Raw genomic sequence first — 22,736 nt, 5'->3', positions numbered from 1 at the left:
CTTGTAATTCTTTTGGAACAATTCACAATCAATTTGACCCCAAATTTCAGCCCACATCAATGGGGCATTGGGCAGTGGTACAATAACAGCTGCTGCTTGTGGAGGGCGAGCATATGGAGGAGGTAAAGAGAGTAAGGGGTCCCACTTTTTTTCCTCCTTCCCTTTGCTGTCAAGAGGAAACATTCCCTCACCTGATATCCAGAGAGCAGCATAGTCTAATTCCTCCTGGGTATGTCCTGATCTCTCACTAGCCCATATATTGAGGGTTTGACAGACCCAATCTTCAGAAGACCCAAACTTGGGCCAATATACATTGGGAGGCTGTATCAGTGCCTCTGTCCACACTAAACAACAATATTTTATCATCTTTTTCTTATCTTTTCCTTTATATTTGTCTAGGATATCCCAGTTCTCCAATTTGTTTCCTAGGGGATTGTCTCGAGGGACCTCAGGCAGAGGTTCCACCCCATTAGACTGTATACTCTTAGACTGTGTCTTTCCCATATTGTCTTACAGGGAAATTATGATTTTTATCTAACTTTGGCCTTTTAGAATTTTTCTGGGATTTCTTTTCTGCTAGTTGTCTAACCCGGGGTTTTATTTAACCTGGCTTTTTCAAGCAGGGCTTTTTAACCCTGTAACCCACCCTAGAGGTCCTCCTATATCTTGTGGGGTGTCTATTGTTATTCAGGTGTCCCTGTACTTTTTCAACCCCATCTCAACAGGCTCTAGGATGTTTTAACCAGAGGTTCACAATTTCTTCTAACTCCCGGTCAGACCACCCATCTCACTACCAGAATGCACTCACACACCACCACTTCGTCTGTTCCCTTTCATCATGGAAGAGAACTTCCAGTAAGGACTCCCTCTCGCTTAGTGCACAATTATACATCTCCCTCACACACTCACACTCTGGCCACTCAAGTCCAACCCCCTCATTGAAATCCCCCTGTCACAGGTCACCTATATACTCACCATTCTGGGTCCGTTCACAGCCTTATGTGACCAAATCCGGATAGTTTTTACTTAAGCTGGCACCCTGTGTCTAGTTGGCTCTTAGGTCTCTCTCTCTGGTTGTGGATGCTGAGGAGCCCCACCAAGAGCCAGACCACTGAACCTGCTGAACTCAGCAGAGACATCCTTGTCCAGAAGGCCAGACTCCTAGGGGGGTCTCCACAGACCCTTAAAGTGATCCGGACGAGTCCCCATCTGTATGGGACAATTGCCTCAATTTACGGAAATAATTCAAGGAGACCACCAAGTCAAGCAAAGACAGATTTATTTCATTCTTATGAGAATGGACCCCATGCAAGAGAGGAGGAGTGCTCTGATGAGCTCATGAGTTGGGTTTTTATGGAAGTTTTGAGGGGACAGTCCCCTCATGCACAGGGTGAGCTCACAATCTAACATCCAATCCTGTCTCACCCAGTATGTGTGTTCAGTGTGTGATCATGGTATGGATACATGTTCAGCTACGTCTGAGAACTGGGGGGAAGAGAAGGGGGAAAGGGTGAAACCATTCCATCCGTGTAAGGAGTGGGTAAGGGGGAAAAAGGGAGACATGGTACCAGGAGCTAGGGCTTAGGAATGCAAGAAGGGAGAGGTAGTATCAGGGTGGGTCTGCACTAACAGGAGACAGCTCTCCTGCTTGGCCACAGAACAAGGAGGGTAAGAGATGTGTTTTAGCAAAGGAATGGAATATAGACAGAATGGTATAACAATAACAGGAACTAGGGGTTGGGTACTTTCCAGACCCCACCCTCATAGTCTGAACTGACTCAAGTCCACCATATCCCACTCAAGTATGAATTTAGCTATTAAATCAAGCATGATCATCCATATACAGTGGATCATAACACTCATTCTAACAGTATTAACATAACTAATTCATACTTCATTCTTTTCTGCTTAACTCACTAACATGATCAGTGATACCCATTAAATCACAATGAACTGAGTAAACTGATTAAATTGAGTAGGGGTATCAAAATTATCTGCACATAGTGCTATGTAAATTGTAGTAGGGATGGATTTAATTGATCAAATTGATCATGAGGCATCCCAAAGATTTACAAGACTCAGTGACTCAGTTTCCCAAGTTTTATTATCAGACTGTAATGACTACAGGAAGACAGACACCAAGAAGAAAAGTGTTTCAAATAGGGAAATGGTTATATTTATAGTGAGAAAAAGTAGGTTATTTCATTATTTTAATCTCCTCCTTAAGGAGGTTCATATCCTATTTTGGACTTCCTGGGGTCCTAAGACAACCTCCAAGGCAGGAAACTTTTTCCCTAGGGGTGTGTTTTTGGAATTTAAACTTCATGAACCTAAGGGCACATTTGGTCCTTCTGTGTATGTTTCTAAAGACATGCTAAGACTTGTCAGAGCCAGAGGGTCTCTCTATGTTTTCTCTTTACTTTAAGATCTGGTTTCTAGGTGTCCTGTCATCTAATAATATTAATCTATTAATGGTTAATGGTCCCTGGTTACTTTCCCTAAGCATCTGTTGATATTGTTTGTTGATAGAAAAACTCAAACCTTAGTTTTTCTGTTAACCCTTTTAGGTACTATTAATAGGTTGTCTGTTAATCCTTTTTAGCCTCCTCTATCATAAATGTTAGCTATTATCATCATCCTCATTGAAACCTCCCCTTTACAAATAAGTATAATCAAGTCAATCTATCAATCAATATGCATTTATTGTATATATTTGTTTTATATGTTATATGTTAAATCCATTTACTATATATTATAGGCTATTACTACGTGCCAGGCACTTTGATTATTGATGAGGATTCAAAGAAAGGCATAAGATAGTGCCTGGGGGCGGCTAGGTGGCGAAGTGATAAAGCACTGGCCCTGGATTCAGGAGTTCCTGAGTTCAAATCCAGCCTCAGACACTTGACACTTACTAGCTGTATGACCTTGGGCAAGTCACTTAACCCCCATTGCCCTGCAAAAAAAAATAATAATAATAAAAAAAAATAGTACCTGCTCTCAAGAAGCTAATATGCAAAAACTATGTACAATGAGGACACAGGATAAATTAACATACTGGCTATGTCTGAAAGTGTCTCTCTTATCCATTACCTCTGCCAAAAGGTGGGAGGACTTAATTTCATTATCATTTTGCTGAAATTAGGATTGGTCACTGCAAAGATCAGCATTCTGAACATCATTGTGGGCATTGTTCTGTTCTGCTTAACTCACTTGGCATAAGGTGGCATGGAGCTTGCTTGACAGATTTCAGGGCAGGGTCTGTTTAATTTCTAATCCCCCATTATATTTATATACTATAACTTGTTCAGCCATTACCTAGTTGATGGGCACTCACTTTGCTTCCAGTTCTTTGCTACAACGATAATGTTGTCATGATTATCTTTATACATATAGACCTTTTCATTCTATCTTTGACCTCTTTGGGGTCCTTATTTTCCTCTTTTGGAGAAGGAAATATTAAACCACTCCAGTACCTTTAACAAGAAAACCCCAAACTGGATCACTTAGAGTCAGACATGACTGAAACGACTAAACAACAACAAATATTTGTCTTTAAGGGAGAGAAGGAAGGAGTACATGGGGAGAAATGAAAGGGGAAAGGATTGAGGGAGGGCCAAGCAAGTGAGAGTTACTGTTGACAGTGATCTGGGGGGCAGCTAGGTGGCGCAGTGGATAAAGCACCGGCCCTGGATTCAGGAGGACCTGAGTTCAAATCCGACCTCAGACCCTTGACACTTACTAGCTGTGTGACCCTGGGCGAGTCACTTAACCCTCATTGCCCTGTGCAAAAAAAAAAAAAAAAGATTAAGAGACAGTGATCTGAACCAATAGCTAATAGAAATTTCATAAGGGAGGGAGAAGGAAGAAGCTAGGTGAGAGGAAAGATCTTTAAATAACCACTTATTGGGAGGATCCAGGGTTTTTTCCTTTTAAGGAAACCTCTGACCTAGCCCAAAAATTTACCCCACCTAGGCCAGCATATCTAGGTGGAGCTGTGGCCCCACCCAACTCATTCTTTTCTATGAGGACGCGCCCCCCCCCCCTGCCTCGGGTGGCCTGGGAAGAGATATTCCCAGTGCCTCCCAGAATAGCAGGCACATAAATTTCACGTGATAATATTAAAATTCACAAAAAACTTCAATAAAGTATAGCACTCATTTATCTGAAAAGACATGATTGAAAATAATATGAGCAGGGGCAGCTAGGTGGCACAGTGGATAGAGCACTGGCCCTGGATTCAGGAATACCTGAGTTCAAATCTGGCCTCAGACTCTTGACACTTACTAGCTGTGTGACCCTGGGCAAGTCACTTAACCCCAATTACCTCACAAAAAAAAAAAAAAGAAAATAATATGAGCAAACCTATTTCCTTGAAACCAAGAGCTAGCATGATTTGTAATAAAGAAAACTGGAAACCTTAGCAGAAAAAGATCTTGCATAAAGCAAACATGCCAACTATCTACTATTATTTGGCATGGTGCTAGAAACATTAGTTGTAGAAATAAGATGGGAAAACATCTTGAGGAAATAAGTAGAGACCAAGAAAAGGAAAAATTCTCTTTGCAAAAAAATTTTTACTTTAAAGAACCCTAGAGAATCAGTGAAGGATTAGAAAATACAAATAACTTGAATAAATTTTCAGGAAACAAATTAAATTCATAAAAATCATTAACCTTTCTATAAATTACCAACAAAACCCAGGAGAGAGAGAGAAAGAGAAATTCCATTTAAGATAAAATTAACCAGCCATAACATGTGAAGGATTTTTATAAATACAATTACAATTTTTAAAATAGAAATTCAGGAAATAATTGGAAAGATATTCATGTTCATGGTTAGCCCAAAACTACAGATTTAATACATGCTAATTCACTACTGCAGGAAAGGGAAGTATCTATGAATTTTTACTGGTCTAGAATTGTTTTGTGACAGAAATTGTCTAAGGATGCATTGATAGGTACTACTACCAATAACAACAATATGCATTGATATGGTAAAAAAAATGGTTTATTATATAACTCAGTATAGATTCACTGTATACAAAAAAATCAGTGAGCTAAGAGTAGCAGTTTCACTCATATATATCCAGTTTCAACCTTATATTGATTTAGCTCTGTGGACAGTATGGGCATAATAGATTTTGTATTAGGCAGAAGGGGAGTTTAATGATTTACATAAAGAACAGATTTACACAAAGAAAGCAGATGAGAAGATCAGTTTCATATAAAACAAAAAACTAATTAGTAAACTAGAATGTAATCACTAAGCTAGAATTTACAAACTAACCATTAACAGCTTGATTCTATAGGCTTTAGCTAGTTGTGTGACCTGTTCATCTTAAGTAAATGACAGTAAATAAAGCTGAGCCACAAATTCTAGTATGTGGTTTATTTACCAAGGAAGTTATTGACAAGAAATGAGGTCTTATCTGTAAAAAAAAAAAATATATATATATATATATATAGTCATAGAAGCATACAATCACAGGCAACTAGGTTGGACAGTGGTTAGAACTCTGGGCCTGCTGTCAGGAAGACCCCAGTTCAAATTTTACTTCAGACACTTACTAGCTAGCTGGGTGACCCTGGGCAAATCACTTAACCTTGTTTGTCTCAGTAAAATTGGGATAATAATAGGACTTACCTCAAAGGGTTGTTATAAGGATCAAATAAAATAGTATTTGTATGGGGGCAGCTAGGTGGCACAGTGGATAAAGCACTGGCTTTGGATTCAGGAGGACCTGAGTTTAAATCCAGCCTCAGACACTGGGCACTTACTAGCTTGTGACCCTGAGCAAGTCACTTAACTCTCATTACCCCGCCAAAAAAAAAAAAAAAAATAGTATTTGTAAACTCAGTGCCTGGAAAGTATAAGAGCTATATAAATGCTTATTCTCATCCTGCCTCTTCCTCTGCCTTTCTCTAGGGTCCAAAACTGTCCAACCTACAATAAAAGAAACTGAAGCAGAACTCTAAGCTAATGGTTCTTTATTAGAGTCTACAGCCCCCTCTAAATGAAGTGGATGTCAGATATTCCTCACAATCCGAGATGCCCCTTCCTCCAAGGCTTTAGTTTTAGAGTGCTTGATACCCAGACAATACAGATGAAGCAAACAAAAATACAGACTCTCATTATAGACCTTGCCCTTGCCCTTGCCCTTCCAGAAGGATCTAAACAAAATATAGAAACCTATTGGCTGACAAAGAAGCTAAAGCAGACTGTGACAGACCTATCTTGATCTCTTATGAGGGCCTAACAAGCAGACTTGTGGGGCTGGACTGATAAATAGATGTCAAAACATCTACATGGGCAGATGGGCCAGTAGAAAGGGCAGCAACCAGGGTCACTCATTGGCCAAATGCTCATGGTCATCTATTCATGTTGGGCAATAGAGGGATCACAAGGGATAGAGGGACAACAAAAACTGGATTTGACCTCAGGTCTTTCTGACTCTAGGCCTGGCATTCTATCTACTGTACCACCTAGCTGCCCTTACAATGTAATAGAGGAAGACAAAACACAAAAAAACCCCTAAAAAGCAGAGAAGGAAGGAGGAAATACCTGCATCAGGGTCATGTTGGAAAAGTAAATCAGAGAAGTCCCAAAGTAGCCCAGCCAGGTGAGAAATGAGATGTCTGAGCTAACCTACTCCTTAAGTGGAATTTCGGAGTTCATTCTTCCCCTCCCCCTCCAACTCCCCTCCAATCAGAGAGGCAGAGGGTAATAATGGGGATGGAATACCAAAGCTGATGAGATCTTATGGGATGATGAGGTTATCCCAGTAGTTAGTCAGAGAAGGCCCAAAGTAGTTCATTCAGGTGAGAAATGAATAATTAATATTGTTATGCTATAAGGAATAACCAACAGGAAGAATTCAAAGGAATATGAATTTAAAGACATTCCAAAGGAATATGAGAACTATATGAAGTGATGGAAGGAAACCCAAAAGAACAATGTTCACACTGAATACAGCTATGCAAATAAAGACATTAAATAACTAAGAAAACTATTGTTCAATACAATAGATTATATCAGCAAACAAATTTAAGAACTACAAACAAGTCCAGATAACTTTGAAAGCTCTAGGATGCTTCTGTGCTGCAAGGGGAAGAGAAACTATTGGGATCTCCTGAGTCTCACCAGATAGTGGTTTACCTAAAGGAACAAGAAGAAATCAGCTTAGGGAATTGAGGAATAATAATAACTCTAAAGAAGGAGAGAAAAAGTATTTTCTCAAACCAGGCTCCATTCAAACAAAGGCAGAGGAAACTGTTGGGAAGGTGGGGAGAGGTGGGACTGAAATGTTTATTTATGCTGGAAAACAATTTAGATTAAATCAGAGAAGTTCACAAATTATTCATACATTTTGACTCTCATACCAGCTATATGACCCTGAGCAAGTCAATTTCTTTCTTCATCTGTAAAATGGGGGCCATAAAAATGTGAGAAATAATTCATCTTGACCCCTACTCTATTCCAATCAGTATTAATCAATTTGATATGGTTCCATAGGGGTAGTGATTAGAAGTTCTGTGTATTAGTTGTGGATACAAGGCCATTTTGAACAGCTGGAAGCAATGGCGGCCAGTCTGAAAGCCATGAAAAGAGTCATATATGATCAAGGGTGCTCAGATTACAAAAGATCCATTTAAATTGAGCATATGGCTTATGAAAGTATAAAATATTGAAATGTTGAGAGGGAAAAAGCAGAACTCACAAATGATTTACCAATATCTGTGATATTCCTGTGCCATAGTTGGACTTTGGCTAGTCCCCTTGGCCATTGTCAAAATAGCTGGATAAATGCTTTTTCAGAAGATAGGTAGTTTCTCCAAAGTCATCCTGCTTACTGAAATCTATGACATCCTACAATGAGGAACTTGTGCTGAGTGAGTTGTTTTCAGTCTATTTGCCTGTCACTTAGAAAAAACTATGTGATTTTTTGAGACATGAATGCACTGTTGGTAGAGTTGTAAACTGATTCAAACATTCTGTAGAGCAATTTGGCACCATGGCCAAAGGGCTATAAAACCATGCATATGCTTTGACCTAGTAATACCACTGATAGGTAGTTATCTAAAAAGAGAAAAACTAAAATTAAAGGACCTATATGTACAAAAAATATTTATGGCAGCTCTTTTCTGGTGACAAAGAATTTGAAATTGAGGGGACAAATTATGATATGTTATTATGATGGAATATTATTGTGTTATAAGAAATGATGAGCAGCATGCTCTCAGAAAAACCTGGAAAGATTTACATGAGCTGATGCAAAGTGAAATGTACTATGTACAAAGTTGTCATTCGGTCATGTTCGATTCTTAACTGACATCATTTGGGGTTTTCTTAATTATTTTTTTAAATTAAAAAAAATTTTTTTAATTTAAATTTTTTTGGTGGGGCAATTAGGGTTAAGTGACTTGCCCAAGGGCACACAGCTAGTCTCAGGTGTCTGAGGCTGGATCTAACTCAGGTCTTCCTGAATTCAGGGCTGGTGCTTTATTTACTGTGCCACCTAGCTGTCCCCTACTATGTACAAAGTAACAGCAATATTGTAAGATGTTCAGCTGTGAATGGCTTGGCTATTCTTAGCAATACAATGATCCAAGACCAACTCTTATGATGAAAAAATGTGATCCATCTCCAGAGAAAGAAGTGATGGTGTCTGAATACAGACTGAAGCATAAATTTTTTTTAGTTTATTTTTCTTGAGGTTTTTTTGTTTTCTTTCACAACCTGACTAATATGGAAATGTTTTGCATGACTACACATGTATAACTTATATTGAATTGCTTGCCTTCTTAAAGGGGTGGGGGGGAGGGAGGAAGGAAGAGAATTTGGAACACAAAGTTTTTTAAATGGATGTTAAAAATTCTTTTTACATGTAATTTGGGGGAAAATCAAATTCTAAATTAAAAAAAATGCATTACGTGATTCAGTGTAAATTCAGGGTTTGAAAGTAAAGGGTTTTGGAGTTTTGATTTCAGAGAGGAAATTTTTTTAAAGCAATTTCCTTCAATAATTGCTATGTCTTTGTTCCCCAATCAATATAAGACTACAAAATGTTTCATAAAATGCATATTAATTAATTGCTAGAGAAAGGATTATCTCTTTGTTCTGGTTTAAATGATCAGGCTAAAGGATTAATAATTTAGAAAATTTAAAGGAGTTGATTTGAGTCATTGGGTAACTCAAAGAAACAAAGAAGCAGTAATGGTAATTTAGGAATGTCACCATGAATTTTTTAACATGAGCTAACTAAAAAATAATGGAACCTTGTGTAAAATGAAGTTTAGTTATTTCCACTAGTCATTATAAATCAATATTGTAATGGTAGTAAGTTAGAGAATCTAATCAGTCCTTGTATGTACAAAGGGAATAATATTGACATCTATCTCCCAGGATTATTGGGAGAAACACATAGTTGTGAAGTGCTTAATACAGTAACTGGCTTATGTAAAGGACGCGTACTATACTATTTAGACATCATAGGTGTGGTAAAAATTATTTGTGGTAAAGATTAATATTGCAGTTTTTAGCTGATTCATTTGGGAGGGGCCACGGCCACACCTGGCCCACCCTGAGGTTATGTATGCTACTGAGGTCAGAAGAATGCTCCATAGGCAGTTTTTGAAGGACCTCCCCTTTTGGGGGAGGAAAGATTGAACGCTCCCTGAAGGGAGTCAGAGGGTTCTTCCAGAACACTAGGCTTCTTCCTGAGCATGCTCTCTCCGTCTTCTGCCCTTGCTGTGGTGGCGAGTGTTCGCTCTATCTCTGGCGGCTGTTTTCCTTGGTGGTGTGAGCAACTGTAGACTGTCCAGGTGTTGGTGAGTTAATTATGGAAAACCCTAAATTCCTTTGAACTAGCTTAATTGGAAATGGTCCGAGGATTGAATAGGTTAAGTTTAGAGTTAAGAGTATTTATTGGTATTTCTATTTTCCTATTTCCTTACCTTTGATTTTTATTTGTTTCACTTTTGTTGTTTAATTAATTCCCAATTAATAAAATCTGATCCTTTTGTGAGTTAAAGCTTAAAGGCTCCTTTCTTATTGGCCTGGGAGAAATATCTAAAAGGGCAGTTCAGAGGGGAGGGGGAACCTAAAAGGCCCCTCATATTTTTGGGACCCCAATATTCTGGCAAGTCACCTAAATAACACTCCGTATATCAAATTTTGGCCCTAACATAGGCTTATAACTGAAAAAAATGCTATCCCATTTATAGGTACTTTTTCTAATTGGCATAGAATGTTAACAAATTGAAAAATCATAGACTAAATATTTTTAAGCAATGCAAAAAGCAGGCTTAAGCAATTTTCAAGACAGAAAAAGCCTAGCATGCGGTAGGCAGTACATAAACTACTATGATTATCATGAAAATGCCCAGGGTAATAAGATAAATGATTTTCTATGAAGCGATTAGTTTGAAAGGTATTTAATTTATTATCACCCGATTGGTGATGTTTTCAATACAAGAAGGCTAAGAAAAGCTGTTAAAACAAGTTTATTCCTCTTTTCAGTCTAAATACTGTTAACATTATAAATATATGTTATATGATTATTAGAGTATATTTTCTTTTAAAAAAACTAGAAATAATAATAATAGTGACTTACTGTTTTTTTAATAAAGTATTTTTTTTCCTGTTACATGTAAAGATAGTTCTCAACTTTTGTTCATACAAGCTTTCCAATTTCAGATTTTTCTCCCTCCCTCCCCCTTCCCCTAGACAGCAGGTAATCTGATATAGGTTTTATATATATATATATATATATATATATATATATGTATATATATATATATATATATATATATATATGTATGCATATATATGTGTATATATATTATATATAGGTTATATATATATATATAAAACAACATTAAACATATTTCTGCATTAGTAATGTTATAAGAGAAAAATCAGAGCAATGAGGAAAAACCTCAAAATAGAAAAACAACAACAATAGCACCAAAACCAAAAGAAATAGTATGGTTCATTCAGCATCTATACTCCACAGTTCTTTTTTTTTGGTGACTTACTGTTGGGAGAAAAGCATGATTAAATCCTCATAGGAAACATTTGTCTATGAGGTACCTTGAGATGAGTCCTGCTGATAGGGTATTGTGAAACTGCAGCCCGCCCTTTTTAGAAATAGGGCTTGGGGCAGCTAGGTGGCACAGTGGATAGAGCACTGGCCCTGGAGTCAGGAGTACCCAAGTTCAAATCCAGCCTCAGACACTTAACACTTACTAGCTGTGTGACCCTGGGCAAGTCACTTAACCCCAATTGCCTCACTAAAAAAAAAAAAAAAGAAAGAAAGAAAGAAATAGGGCTTCTCCCACCCAAAGTGGAGAAATAAAACTTTTGAATAGTACATGTATGTCATTTGGGATCATTTGGAAACTCATATAATTGTATCTTTTAATGCTATTATTTTGAACCAACTGTTCACTGTGTATGAACTTGTGGTGAAGAAATGGAAATAGCAGTACAATGCTAAACAGGTCTCTTGGGTCTGGGTGACTCCTCCCCAGAACTTTTATCACCAGGTATACTTTTTTAGTTCATAAGGGTGGGTGGGTGGGGTCATTGTGGCTCACAAGGGATAATTAAGCAAGAATGGGTTACTCCAGATATGACCCTAGTGGCAACTTACATGACAGCCACTTGTTCAGCTCATATAACTTTTAATCAGTTTGCATTCCAAGTCATACCCATTGATGGCAGTCTGCTACCTTCTACCCCTTTTTGAGCACTTGCAGAAAAAGATTATTATTGTGCCTAAGTCAGTCCTTGACCAAGGTTGAGCTATTCCCTAGTTCTAAAGCCACAGCTTCCTCTGATATCATAGCTTTCACCAAAGAAATTGTGCCAGGTATGACCCAAGCATCTACATGGTCTCTGATGGGCATCTCATCTCATTGTGTATTCTAGAAATGGTCTGATGTTCTCCCTTTGGTTATATCTGCAGACCAAAGGGTGGAGGGAATGATAGTTGTAAATAGATGGCCTTTATGAGTAGATGAAATTTTGAAGCTAATACATAAAAAAAATCAACAATTATCTAGCCCTAAGGTGTAATTAGTAAAATTTTGCTCTGTGAGGTATATATATATATATAAGTGATAGACTATCTAGTGTTGCCAAAATGGGAAAAGCCAATTTTATTTGGGTTTATTATTATGACCTGGATATTAAACATGTCTTGAAAGACAACCATGTTTTATTATAAATAACTTATTTGATCTACACTGTCCTGAAGTCAACTACTTAATGTATTTGTACATCCCACCCCAGAACTTTTTCTGACAATTGCAGTTATTTTGGCAACTTTTAAATGAATTTGATTGTGTATCAGGGGCTCATCATCTTATAAAAAAATGTTCTGTTAAGAGTTCCCTAGCAAAATCTCATCCTCCTAAGGGAGGGATGAGCAGCTAAAAGAAAATAGCTAGAGTGAAAAATTTTCAGTTGGTTTTAATAGTTATAACAAGATTAGGTAATTACATATGTCAAATAAAAAGTTTGAGTTCAGAATTTAAAAATTTTTCAGTTATTTGAATTTGCCAACCTAAAAATGTAAATTTTCTCGTTTAGTGATATTCACATTAAATGTGCTATTAAGATTTGAGTTAGCTCTCATCACCTGACCTAGCTATTGTAATAGCAAACTAGAATTGTAATGAAATCTATTTTGTCAGAGATTTTGACAGAGAAGGGGATCTCTGCAAGTGATCTGAACTGGAGAAGGAAATCCACTAGAGACCGCCCCGACATCCCACTCATTCCAGTATTCCTACAAGGAGAGTTCTCCAGAGGATGTTTCCAAGACTGGACAATATGAGATGGCATGAGAAAACACAACATCTTCATCATCATCATCATTCTTTCCACAAATGGTTCCTAATCCACCAGTTCCTGAGTCTGCAATGATTGGAACTTTGAATACTTCTTTTCAGTCTCCTACTTCAACTTTTGCTCCAATACAAATGACTGATAATTCCTTTGTTCATGGAGCTCAACCTAGTCCTTATTTTCCTCCACTCCCTATGCTACAGCCTTAGGGTCTGTGTTGTCTGGAGGGATGTTACCTCTCATCACTGTGATAGGGTGGCTATTAGGGTGGCAAAATTGCTTGAATTGTTTTCATAAACTCAAAAGATTTCCAGAACTTGTATGTAGGGCAAACAATGCTTCCATTGCTGCGCTTGAACAAATGCCCTATGGTCCCCCAATTTTCATATCTTGAAAGGTGTGTTTTACCTGCAGGTATTCGTTCCTCATGGTTCTTGGTTAGTGAGTCACATCAGACATTTGTTGTATATTTAGTATGAGTTAATATTTAATCAAATGGAACATAATCAATATAAGTTCTGTCCACTTCTTTCTTCACTAATGTCACCTTTGTGCCTCAGTAAGGCGCCTGTTCCCTTTTGCTTTTGTGTGGCCCATGGAAGACTGCCCTCCATGCATTTATATTGTAACGATCCAAAGAAAGACTGGGGTCTTTCTGTGGATAAAAGGCGGGTAATGTGAAAAATAATTCATTTGGAACCCTACTCTATTCCAATCAGTATTGATATGCCTCCATAGGGGTAGTGATTATAAGTTCTGTATATTAGAGCTGTGAACTGCAGGTTGTTAAGTTCATTTGTTTAATCGTAGGAAACTAACTAGAGGTCCTTCACCCTTGTTTTTCCTTGTCAGTAGTGACCAAGCCCAGTGTGGTGGAGGTGACTCGATTACATGGAAAGTCCTCCAACTTATTTTTGTACCTCTGGATCATTCTCTCTTGTCCAACACGAGCAAGTGAACATCTCATGACCATCTAGTTAGTGGAGATACCCCCTGCTTGGCCCAACCTGTGACCCTGCTGACATACCATTTCTACTTAGTTTAGTTTATGTGTCTTATGTTAACCTATGGAATTCTGTACTTTGTATAGCTGCTTTAGAACGTACAGGTAACAGATCTGGTATTAAACCTTACAAAAACAAGGTTCTGCAAGGAGACATCTCAGACTGTGAGGAAGATCTGAGGTCCACTTCATTAGAGGGAACCATGGACCCTTCAATAAAGTACCACTGGCTCAGAGCTCTGCCTCAGTCTCTTATTGAAGGTTGGACAATTTTAATCGCCATAGTTGGGAGGATCAAATGAGATAATATCTGTAAATCCTTAGCACAGTACTTGGTACTTAGTAGACATTTAATAAATATTCTCTTCATCTTTCCTTAATGGCACCCCCACCTCCCCCCCCACCCAAATCATCTGGAGGTTCTAGGTTATATAGCATGTACCTTTCTGTTGTTATTATTAAGCTTCTTATAGTAATGTATGGGTTTTTTTAAGGTGAGAAAACTTAGGCAGGCTTAATAAAAGACCAAGCCTCGAGGAACATTTTACAAAATGCTAACAGAAGAATAACTTTTTGTTGTTAAAAAACTTTCACAATCTGGCTTCTGCCTCCCTTTCTGGACATGAATCCACTTCCCAAATTTTCCATTCCAGGTACACTAGTTAGCTTGATGCTGCCCAACATAGCATTCCATCTTCTAGCTCTGTGGCACTGAATAGACTTCAGATGCACACTCTACTCACTTCTGCCTCTTAGGATCCATAGCTTCCTTAAAATCTTAATTTGGGTACCCATTTCCTATAGGAAGCTTGTTTTGACCTCATTTATTGGTGGTTGAGCCCTTGATTTGTCTTGTATTGCATAGTGTATCTCCTGACCCTCTTCTTTCCCCACTGACCCACTGTAAGCCCCTAGAAGGTAGAGAATAGTATGCATATGCTTTGCCAGCACCTAGCAAAGTGCTTTGCAAATGCTAGACTGGAGGAAATACTCATCAATAAGATCAGAGCAGATTTTATACTGGAGAACTAAGAGGCACTCCAAGAAGAGTAGAAATCTGAATAGGTAGGTTGTCCTATCATATATACATAGAAGCTAGATATACACAGGGGCAGCATTCAGGGAAATGACGCAGAATAAAGCTGTGGTTATCAAGGGGATAAGAGGACAGCGGGATAGGATTTACTTAGTATGAAGTTCTATATGCAGAAAGTAGGTGGAAATTAGTAACGTATGTGTAGCAGGTCTGTTAATTGCTTTTCACCTCTAGTTCCAACCCAGTTTTCCAACCTTATTATATATTCCTCTTCTTTGCATACTATTCAGTTTGTCCAAACTGGCAAGTGGAAGGTGGTTCTCAATCAAACAGGATTGTGGTTGATGAGCCTTAGCCTATCCAGTATGAGCAGCCACAGGAACTAGGAAGTAGGCATGAGCAACAGAGAGGAGCTAGAATTCTGGGATTTCTCCCAAAGGGGTGAGAATGGGGAAGAGGGAGCTTTGGAAGGATGGTTGGAGGAAAATGGTCCTTGTTGTTGGCTACTCCTTCACAGGCACCCTGGTGGGGTGCTGCTGACCCAGGTTGGGAGGGGAGAAGATGGATGAATTAGACTAAATAGCCACTGAAGTCCTTTCCAATTCTCAAAATGTGTGATTTTTTTAATACTTAAATTATTGCCCTTCCAGAATATATGTCTATGTATATATACGTAATATATATACACAGACATATTTATAGAATCCAGTTTTATATTCATCTTAATGAGGTACATAAAGAAGCAAGTGAAGTAATTTCCAATGGTGCTCCTTATATCAAGCATACATGCACTTTCATTACAAGATTAAAAATATTCATTTAATAGATTTTTATACTTGTTTCATTAACAATGAAATGTACCATCTATACAGTTAAAAAGAAACTGAAGATACTGTTTAACTCATTCTCATTAACAGTAGAAACATTCTATTTGTTTATTTAAAACAATGGGGGGGGGGGGTTAGCTAGGTGGTGCAGTAGATAGAGCACCAGCCCTGGAGTCAGGAGTAGCTGGATTCAAATCCGGCCTCAGACACTTAACACTTACTAGCTGTGTGACCCTGGGCAAGTCACTTAACCCCAATGGCCTCACACACACACAAAAATAATAAAAATTAAAACAATATAGGGGCAGCTAGGTGGCACAGTGGATAGAGCACCAGCCCTGGAGTCAGGAGTACCTGAGTTCAAATCCGGCCTTAGACACTTAACACTTACTAGCTGTGTGACCCTGGGCAAGTCACTTAACCCCAACTGCCTCACTAAAAACAAAACAAAACAAAGCACTTACTAGCTGTGTGACCCTGGGCAAGTCACTTAACCCCAACTGCCTCAAAAAAAAAAAAAAAAGAGAGGGAAGTGTTATTAAAATTAAAAAAAAAAAAGGGGGGGGGCAGCTAGATGGCACAGTGGTTAAAGCGCTGGTCCTGGATTCAGGAGGACCTGAGTTCAAACCTGACCTCATACACTTAACACTTACTAGCTGTGTGACCCAGGGCAAGTCACTTAACCCCCACTGCCCCGCAAAAAAACCAAAACAAACAAACCAAAAGAAATTAAAACTGATAAAATTAAACAAAACAAAACAATACAAATAGTATATTCGTGATAATCTAAAATATATCAAACTATTTCATGGTCTAAAATATAAGATTTTTTTAGTAAAAAGCCACTTTATCAGAATGAAATCAAGAACCAAACAATAATAAAAAATCATTTTATATAGCAATCAACAATTTTACAGAGTACTTTCTCCACAACTCTGGGAGGTAGGGAGTATAAGTAATCTTATTCTCATTTTACATATGAGGGAAATCAGCCTGCTTACATAGCTAGTATATGTTCTTTTTCTCCTAAATTCATTACATTGCCACAGTAATGCCACCTCACCTCTCTGGGCTTCAGTTTCTCTACCTGTAAAACGAGAGGGTTAACAGACACTTAAAGTGTCTCTTCTACCTCAAAATTCTAATGGTGTTAAAAGGCAGAATTAAACACTGCCCCCTTCCCCAACCCTTCCCTGGTCTTTATCCATTCTTCACAGGATGACAATTCTGAAAATGACTTGGAAAAAAAAAAAAAGACCATGAACAGTGCAATAAATTAAAAACATAAAAAAGGAACTTGGGTGTGACCCCAGTTTAGCTGCTTTCTTCTCTATCTTCTTCCTCACTGTCACTCTCACAATAAAAGATGTCCTTGAATCGAAATGACTGCCTTGGCACCTCAGGCTCCTGAAGAGTTGTGCCTTCCTTCTTCAGCTTCTTCCTTAACTTCTGTTCCAGTAATGGGCGGCTGGTCTCATAGAGGTAGTCTACGATTTCTAAAGAGGAGTAAAATTTCAGTTTAGTCATTTAATCCTTTAATCCCTGTCTGCCTCAGTTTCTTCATTTGTAAAATGGGAATAATAGTAGCACCTACCTCCCAGGGTCTTTATGCTTTGCAAACCTTAAATTACTACACAAATGATGACTATTTTTATTATTAGTATTATTATTTTTTTTGGGGGGGGGTGTGAGGCAATGAGGATTAAGTGACTTGCCCAGGGTCACACTGCTAGTTAAGTGTCAAGTGTCTGAGGCTGGATTTGAACACAGGTCCTCCTGAATCCAGGGCCAGTGCTCTATCCACTGTGCCGCCTAGCTGCCCCCATTGTTATTATTTTGTAAAAGTTACTAATTCCGGGGGCGGCTAGGTGGTGCAGTGGATAAAGCACTGGCCCTGGATTCAGGAGGACCTGAGTTCAAATCCGGCCTCAGACACTTGACACTTACTAGCTATGTGACCCTGGGCAAGTCACTTAACCCCCATTGCCCTGCAAAAAACAAAACAAACAAACAAAAAGTTACTAATTCCAAGTTAATTCTAAATTAAATTCAAAGGTGTGTCTCTAGGTTCAAAATTATGCATGGAACAAAAATCTAAGCAACTTTGGATCCAAATCACTCTGGATATATTTTACAATATACAAAGATAAAGGGGTGCTGACTCCCTTCACCAGTACAAACTTCTCCATACTTTCTCATCCTCATGTAATTCTTGGTTATGTCCATTCCCCCCCCCCATAAAACCATAAACTCATATTTAGAGCTGGAAGTGATATCAGAAGTCCTTAGTCCAACCCTCATTTTACAGATGAAACGCTGACATGTTAGTTGGTTTGTCCAAGGACACACAGATATCAAAAAGTGGCAGATAGGGGCAGCTAGGTGGCGCAGTGGATAGAGCACCGGCCCTGGAGTCAGGAGAACCTGAGTTCAAATCCGACCTCCTACGACACTTAACACTTACTGGCTGTGTGACCCTGGGCAAGTCACTTAACCCCAATTGCCTTACTATAAATAAATAAAATTAAAATTAAAAAGTGGCAGATAAGGGATTTGAATCTGGGTCCTGATTCCAAATCCTTTGTTTTTTCTAACAATAATATGGTGTTTTTCATAGATCTTAGGATACTGAAGCCCTTCTTCTCTGTCTTTTAAGTACTATATTTGATGAAGTAATTAAAAAAAATTGCAATCAATTCATTTTATATAAAAGCTATATAAGGTAATTTAACTATAAATCAGTAACTGATTTTCAAACAAATGTAAGAGAAAGTATACAACCACCACCAAAAAAACAAAAAAGAAAAGCATACAACCAAATGCGTATTGTTCTCCAAGCACTATTATCTTGTAGTAGCAATATTGATAGGATGTGAGTAATATGAGTCATTTTTATAACATAAATATTCCATTCAGGGGGCAGCTAGGTGGTGCAGTGGATAAAGCACTGGCCCTGGATTCAGGAGGACCTGAGTTCAAATCCAGTCTCAGACACTTGACACTTACTAGCTGTGTGACCCTGGGCAAGTCACTTAACCCTCATTTGCCCTGGAGGAAAAAAAAAAATTCCATTCCAGCACATGTATTTAAATGAATGTTATTCTTCAAAATAGTTACACTAGAAAACTATACAGTTATCAGAATCATTCTGGTTCTGCTCAAAACATTGTTGTAACATCTTCATTCATAAGCCACCAGATAAGAAAATCAGTATTATTCCTTTATAGTCATAGTCTTTCAAAAACAAAAACCAGTTATTAACCAGACTTGGCTCATAATGCCTTCTGGCCATTTCTTTCTCCCCACCCCTCCCCTTTTTTTGGGTGAGGCAATTGGGGTTAAGTGACTTGCCCAGGGTCACACAGCTAGTAAGTGTCAAGGGTCTGAGGCCGAATTTGAACTCAGGCCCTCCTGAATCCAGGGCCAGTGCTCTATCCACTGTGCCACCTAGCTGCCCCAGGCCATTTCAAAAAAATAAACAAAAGCATAAAAGTTTTGCCACAAATGAAGATAAATATATGAATACACTTGCAAATGAAAAATTCCAAAAATGTTTTGAATAATGGCAGCTACAGGGGGGAAAATTAGTTTTCCAAGGTGACTGCTCTGAAGGATATTTAAGCACAGGTAGTTTCATTTAAAAGAAAAATCAGATGCCTTACTTTACCTTTATAGTCACCCCTCAAAATTATTATTATTCTAAGTCATTCCTTAATAGTTAAGTGGTCAAAATATAGAAATAGTTCTCAACAAAAAGAATGGCAAATTATTAATAAACATGAATAACCACATGAAAGAAAACTCTACTCACTTCACCTCATACCCAGAAAATTGGCAAAAATGACAAAAGATGGGAAGTTAATAATGGGAAGGGGTGTTCTGTGAAGATAGGCACAATGGTACATTGTTAGTGCAGTTGTGAATCAGTATAATTCTGAACAGCAATTTGGGATTATGCAAATTAAGTGATCAAAATGTCCATTCCCTTTGATCAGAGATTCATTACTGGGATTTTACCCCAAGGAGACTACTGATACGTACTTTTTGTCATAGTGAAGAATAGGAAACAAAGAAAACACAGGCAAAGAAACAAAACTATTGATCATGTGAGAGAACCCTAGAGAGTCAACTAAAAAATTATTTGAAGTAATTAACAAAATTTCAACAAAATTGCAGGATGTAATATAAGCCCACATCAACATTTCTGTATATCACCAGCAAAGTCCAGCTGAAAGATAGAAATATCAATGGTTCATGGGTAGGCTGAGTCAATGTAATAAAAATGACTACACTACCTAAATTAAATTACTAATTCAGTGTTATACCCAACTACCAAAGAATTATTTTATAGAGCTAGAAAAAAATTTACTATTGATCTGAAGGAACGAAAGGTCAAGAAAATCAAGGGAATCAATAAAAAAATGAGAAAGTGAGCTTAGCAGTAACAGATCTCAAACTATATTACAAAACCATTAATTTTCAAAGCAATTTGGTAAGAAATAGATCGATCAGTAGACTAGATTAGGCATACAGTATGCAGAAGCAAATAAGCGTAGTAACCTACTATTAAATAAGCCCAAAGATCTCAGCTATTGGAACAAGAACTCACCATTCAACAAAAACTGTTGAGAAACCTGGAGAATAGTTTGGCAGAAACTAGGTAGAGACCAGTATCTTGGGCCATATAACAAGATGGGTAATGTCATAAGAAAATTAGTGGGGCATGGAAGAAATTGGTCAGAGCTATGGATAGGGGAAGAGTTTAAGATGAAACAAGAAATCAAGAGGTTCATGGGAGGTAAAAAGTTTAAGTTTAATTGTGTAAAATTAACAAAAGTTTTTGCAAACAAAACCAATGCAGTTAAAATCAGAAGTGAGGAAATAGAGGGGGAAAAACTTTGCAGCCAGTTTCTCTGATAAAAATCTAATTTCTAAGACATATAAAAGAACTGAGTAAAATTTACAATAAGAGCTATTCCTCAATATCTAAATGGTCAAGAAGAAAATCCAAGTTATCAATAGCCACACGAAAAAATGCTCCAAATCACTAATAGAGAAATGAAAAGTAAAAAAACTCTGAGGTACTACCATCACACTGGGGAAGATGACAAAAAAAGGAAAATGACAAATGCTAGAGGAGATATAGCAAAACACTCACACTGATGCACTGTTTAACCATTCTGGAAAGCAATTTGGAACTATGTCCAAAAAGCTATTAAACTGTACATACCCTTTGATGCAGTAATACCACTACTCTATGCTGTAAAGAAATCAAAGAAAGAGAAAAAAGACCCATTTATACAAAATTATTTATAGCAGCTTTTTTTTTTTTTTTAGGTGGGGGCAATGAGGGTTAAGTGACTCCCCTAGTGATTCTAAAATAGTTAAAGACTCCCTAGTAAGTGTCAAGTGTCTGAGGTCGGATTTGAACTCAGGACCTCTTGAATCTAGGGCCGGTGCTTTATCCACTGCACCACCTAGCTGCCCCATATAGCAGCTCTTTTTGGAAATTAATTGGATTGGAAACTAAAAGTCTATCCATCAACTGGGGAATGGCTGAACAAGTTATAGTATATGAATGCGATAGAATTTTATTGTGGGGTAAGAAATTATGATAGGGATGGTTTTAGAAAAATCTAGGAAGACTTGTATGAATAAAGTGAAATGAGCAGAACCAAGAGAACAATTTATACAATAATAATAACACTGTAAAGATAAACAACTTTGAAAGACAGGAACTCTAATTAACATAATGACCAATCAAAATTCAAAGGACTCATGATTAAAACATGCTAGCCACAATTCCAAATAGAGCTGGACTCTTCTGGGGAACATGGCTAATGTGGAATTTTGTGTGTTATACACACACACACACACACACACACACACACACACACACACATTCAATAGGTTTCATTTTTATTGCTTTCTCAAAAGGTAGGGTAAAGGGAGAGAATTCGGAACTGAAAATAAAATTGTATTGAAACAAAGCCTATCAATTGGGGAAAGGCTAAACTAATTGTGATATATGAATAAAATGGAAAAATTCTGAGCTGTAAGAAATGACAAATGCAATGAATACAGAGAAGCATAGAAAGATCTATGTGAAATTATGCAGAATGAAGGAAAGAACCAAGAAAACAGAACACACAATAATATAACAATGTGAACAACATAAATGGAAAGAACCACACATATGCAAAGGTTAAAAGTAACTTGCAAAATTTTAAAGAATTAGCAAGGTTCAAAAAGACAAAGGAGAAGATACCCTCACACTCCACCCCTCTGCAGAGGTGGGAAGTTCATTAGTATATATTGCACATATTTTCAGACTTTTTTTGATATCATGATCAGTTGTGGTTTTTTTCTCTTTTTGTTTTCTTTAAAAAATACGATTTGTCTTATGGGATGTCTCTCTAGAGATGGAGAAGGGATACTGGGGGGGCGGGCAGTGATGACATAAAAACAAGTAACCTAGAAAGGGCATTTGTTGCTATCTTATACAGTAAAGAAAATAGTTTTTAGAATCTTTTCAGTTTCATACAATCACAATTTTCCATTTTATCTTCTGTAATTGCCCCTATTCCTTGTTTGGTTAAGAACATATATCCCAGGGGGCGGCTAGGTGGCACAATGGATAAAGCACTGGCTCTGGATTCAGGAGTACCTGAGTTCAAATCCGGCCTCAGACACTTGACACTTACTAGCTCTGTGACCCTGGGCAAATCACTTAACCCCCACTGCCTCACAAAAAAAACCCCCAAACAAACAAACAAACAAGAACATATATCCCACCTATAGGTATGAGAGGTATATGATCTGCTTTCTTCTATTTTTTTTTTAGCATGAGCCTTCATATTAACGCCACATAGACCATTTGTGATCTATAGTGGAATATGGTATGGAATAATACTTTTAAGATACATAGTACAGGGGCAGCTAGGTGGCGCAGTGGATAGAGCACTGACCCTGGAATCAGGAGTACCTGAGTTCAAATCCGGCCTCAGACGGTTGA

The 22,736-nt window shown here is 37.8% G+C and overlaps 1 protein-coding gene across 3 annotated transcripts in view; it reads right to left on the bottom strand.

The window, feature by feature from the left end:
- Window positions 1-16,597: 16,597 nt before the first annotated feature.
- TTF1 (transcription termination factor 1) overlaps window positions 16,598-22,736 on the bottom strand; it is a 40,936-nt gene continuing 34,797 nt past the window's right edge. For all 3 annotated transcript variants that reach the window (XM_043989654.1, XM_043989656.1, XM_043989655.1), the window contains one exon: window positions 16,598-17,217. In XM_043989654.1, coding sequence (XP_043845589.1) covers window positions 17,036-17,217 — 182 coding nt within the window. In that variant the 3' untranslated portion in view covers window positions 16,598-17,035. The remainder of the gene's footprint in view (window positions 17,218-22,736) is intronic.

This window comes from Dromiciops gliroides, chromosome 2 (assembly GCF_019393635.1).
Source record: "Dromiciops gliroides isolate mDroGli1 chromosome 2, mDroGli1.pri, whole genome shotgun sequence".
NCBI classification, from domain to species: Eukaryota; Metazoa; Chordata; class Mammalia; order Microbiotheria; family Microbiotheriidae; genus Dromiciops; species Dromiciops gliroides.
The sequence above is the reverse complement of the archived record's forward strand: the minus strand, read 5'-3'. Positions and strand labels throughout refer to the sequence as shown.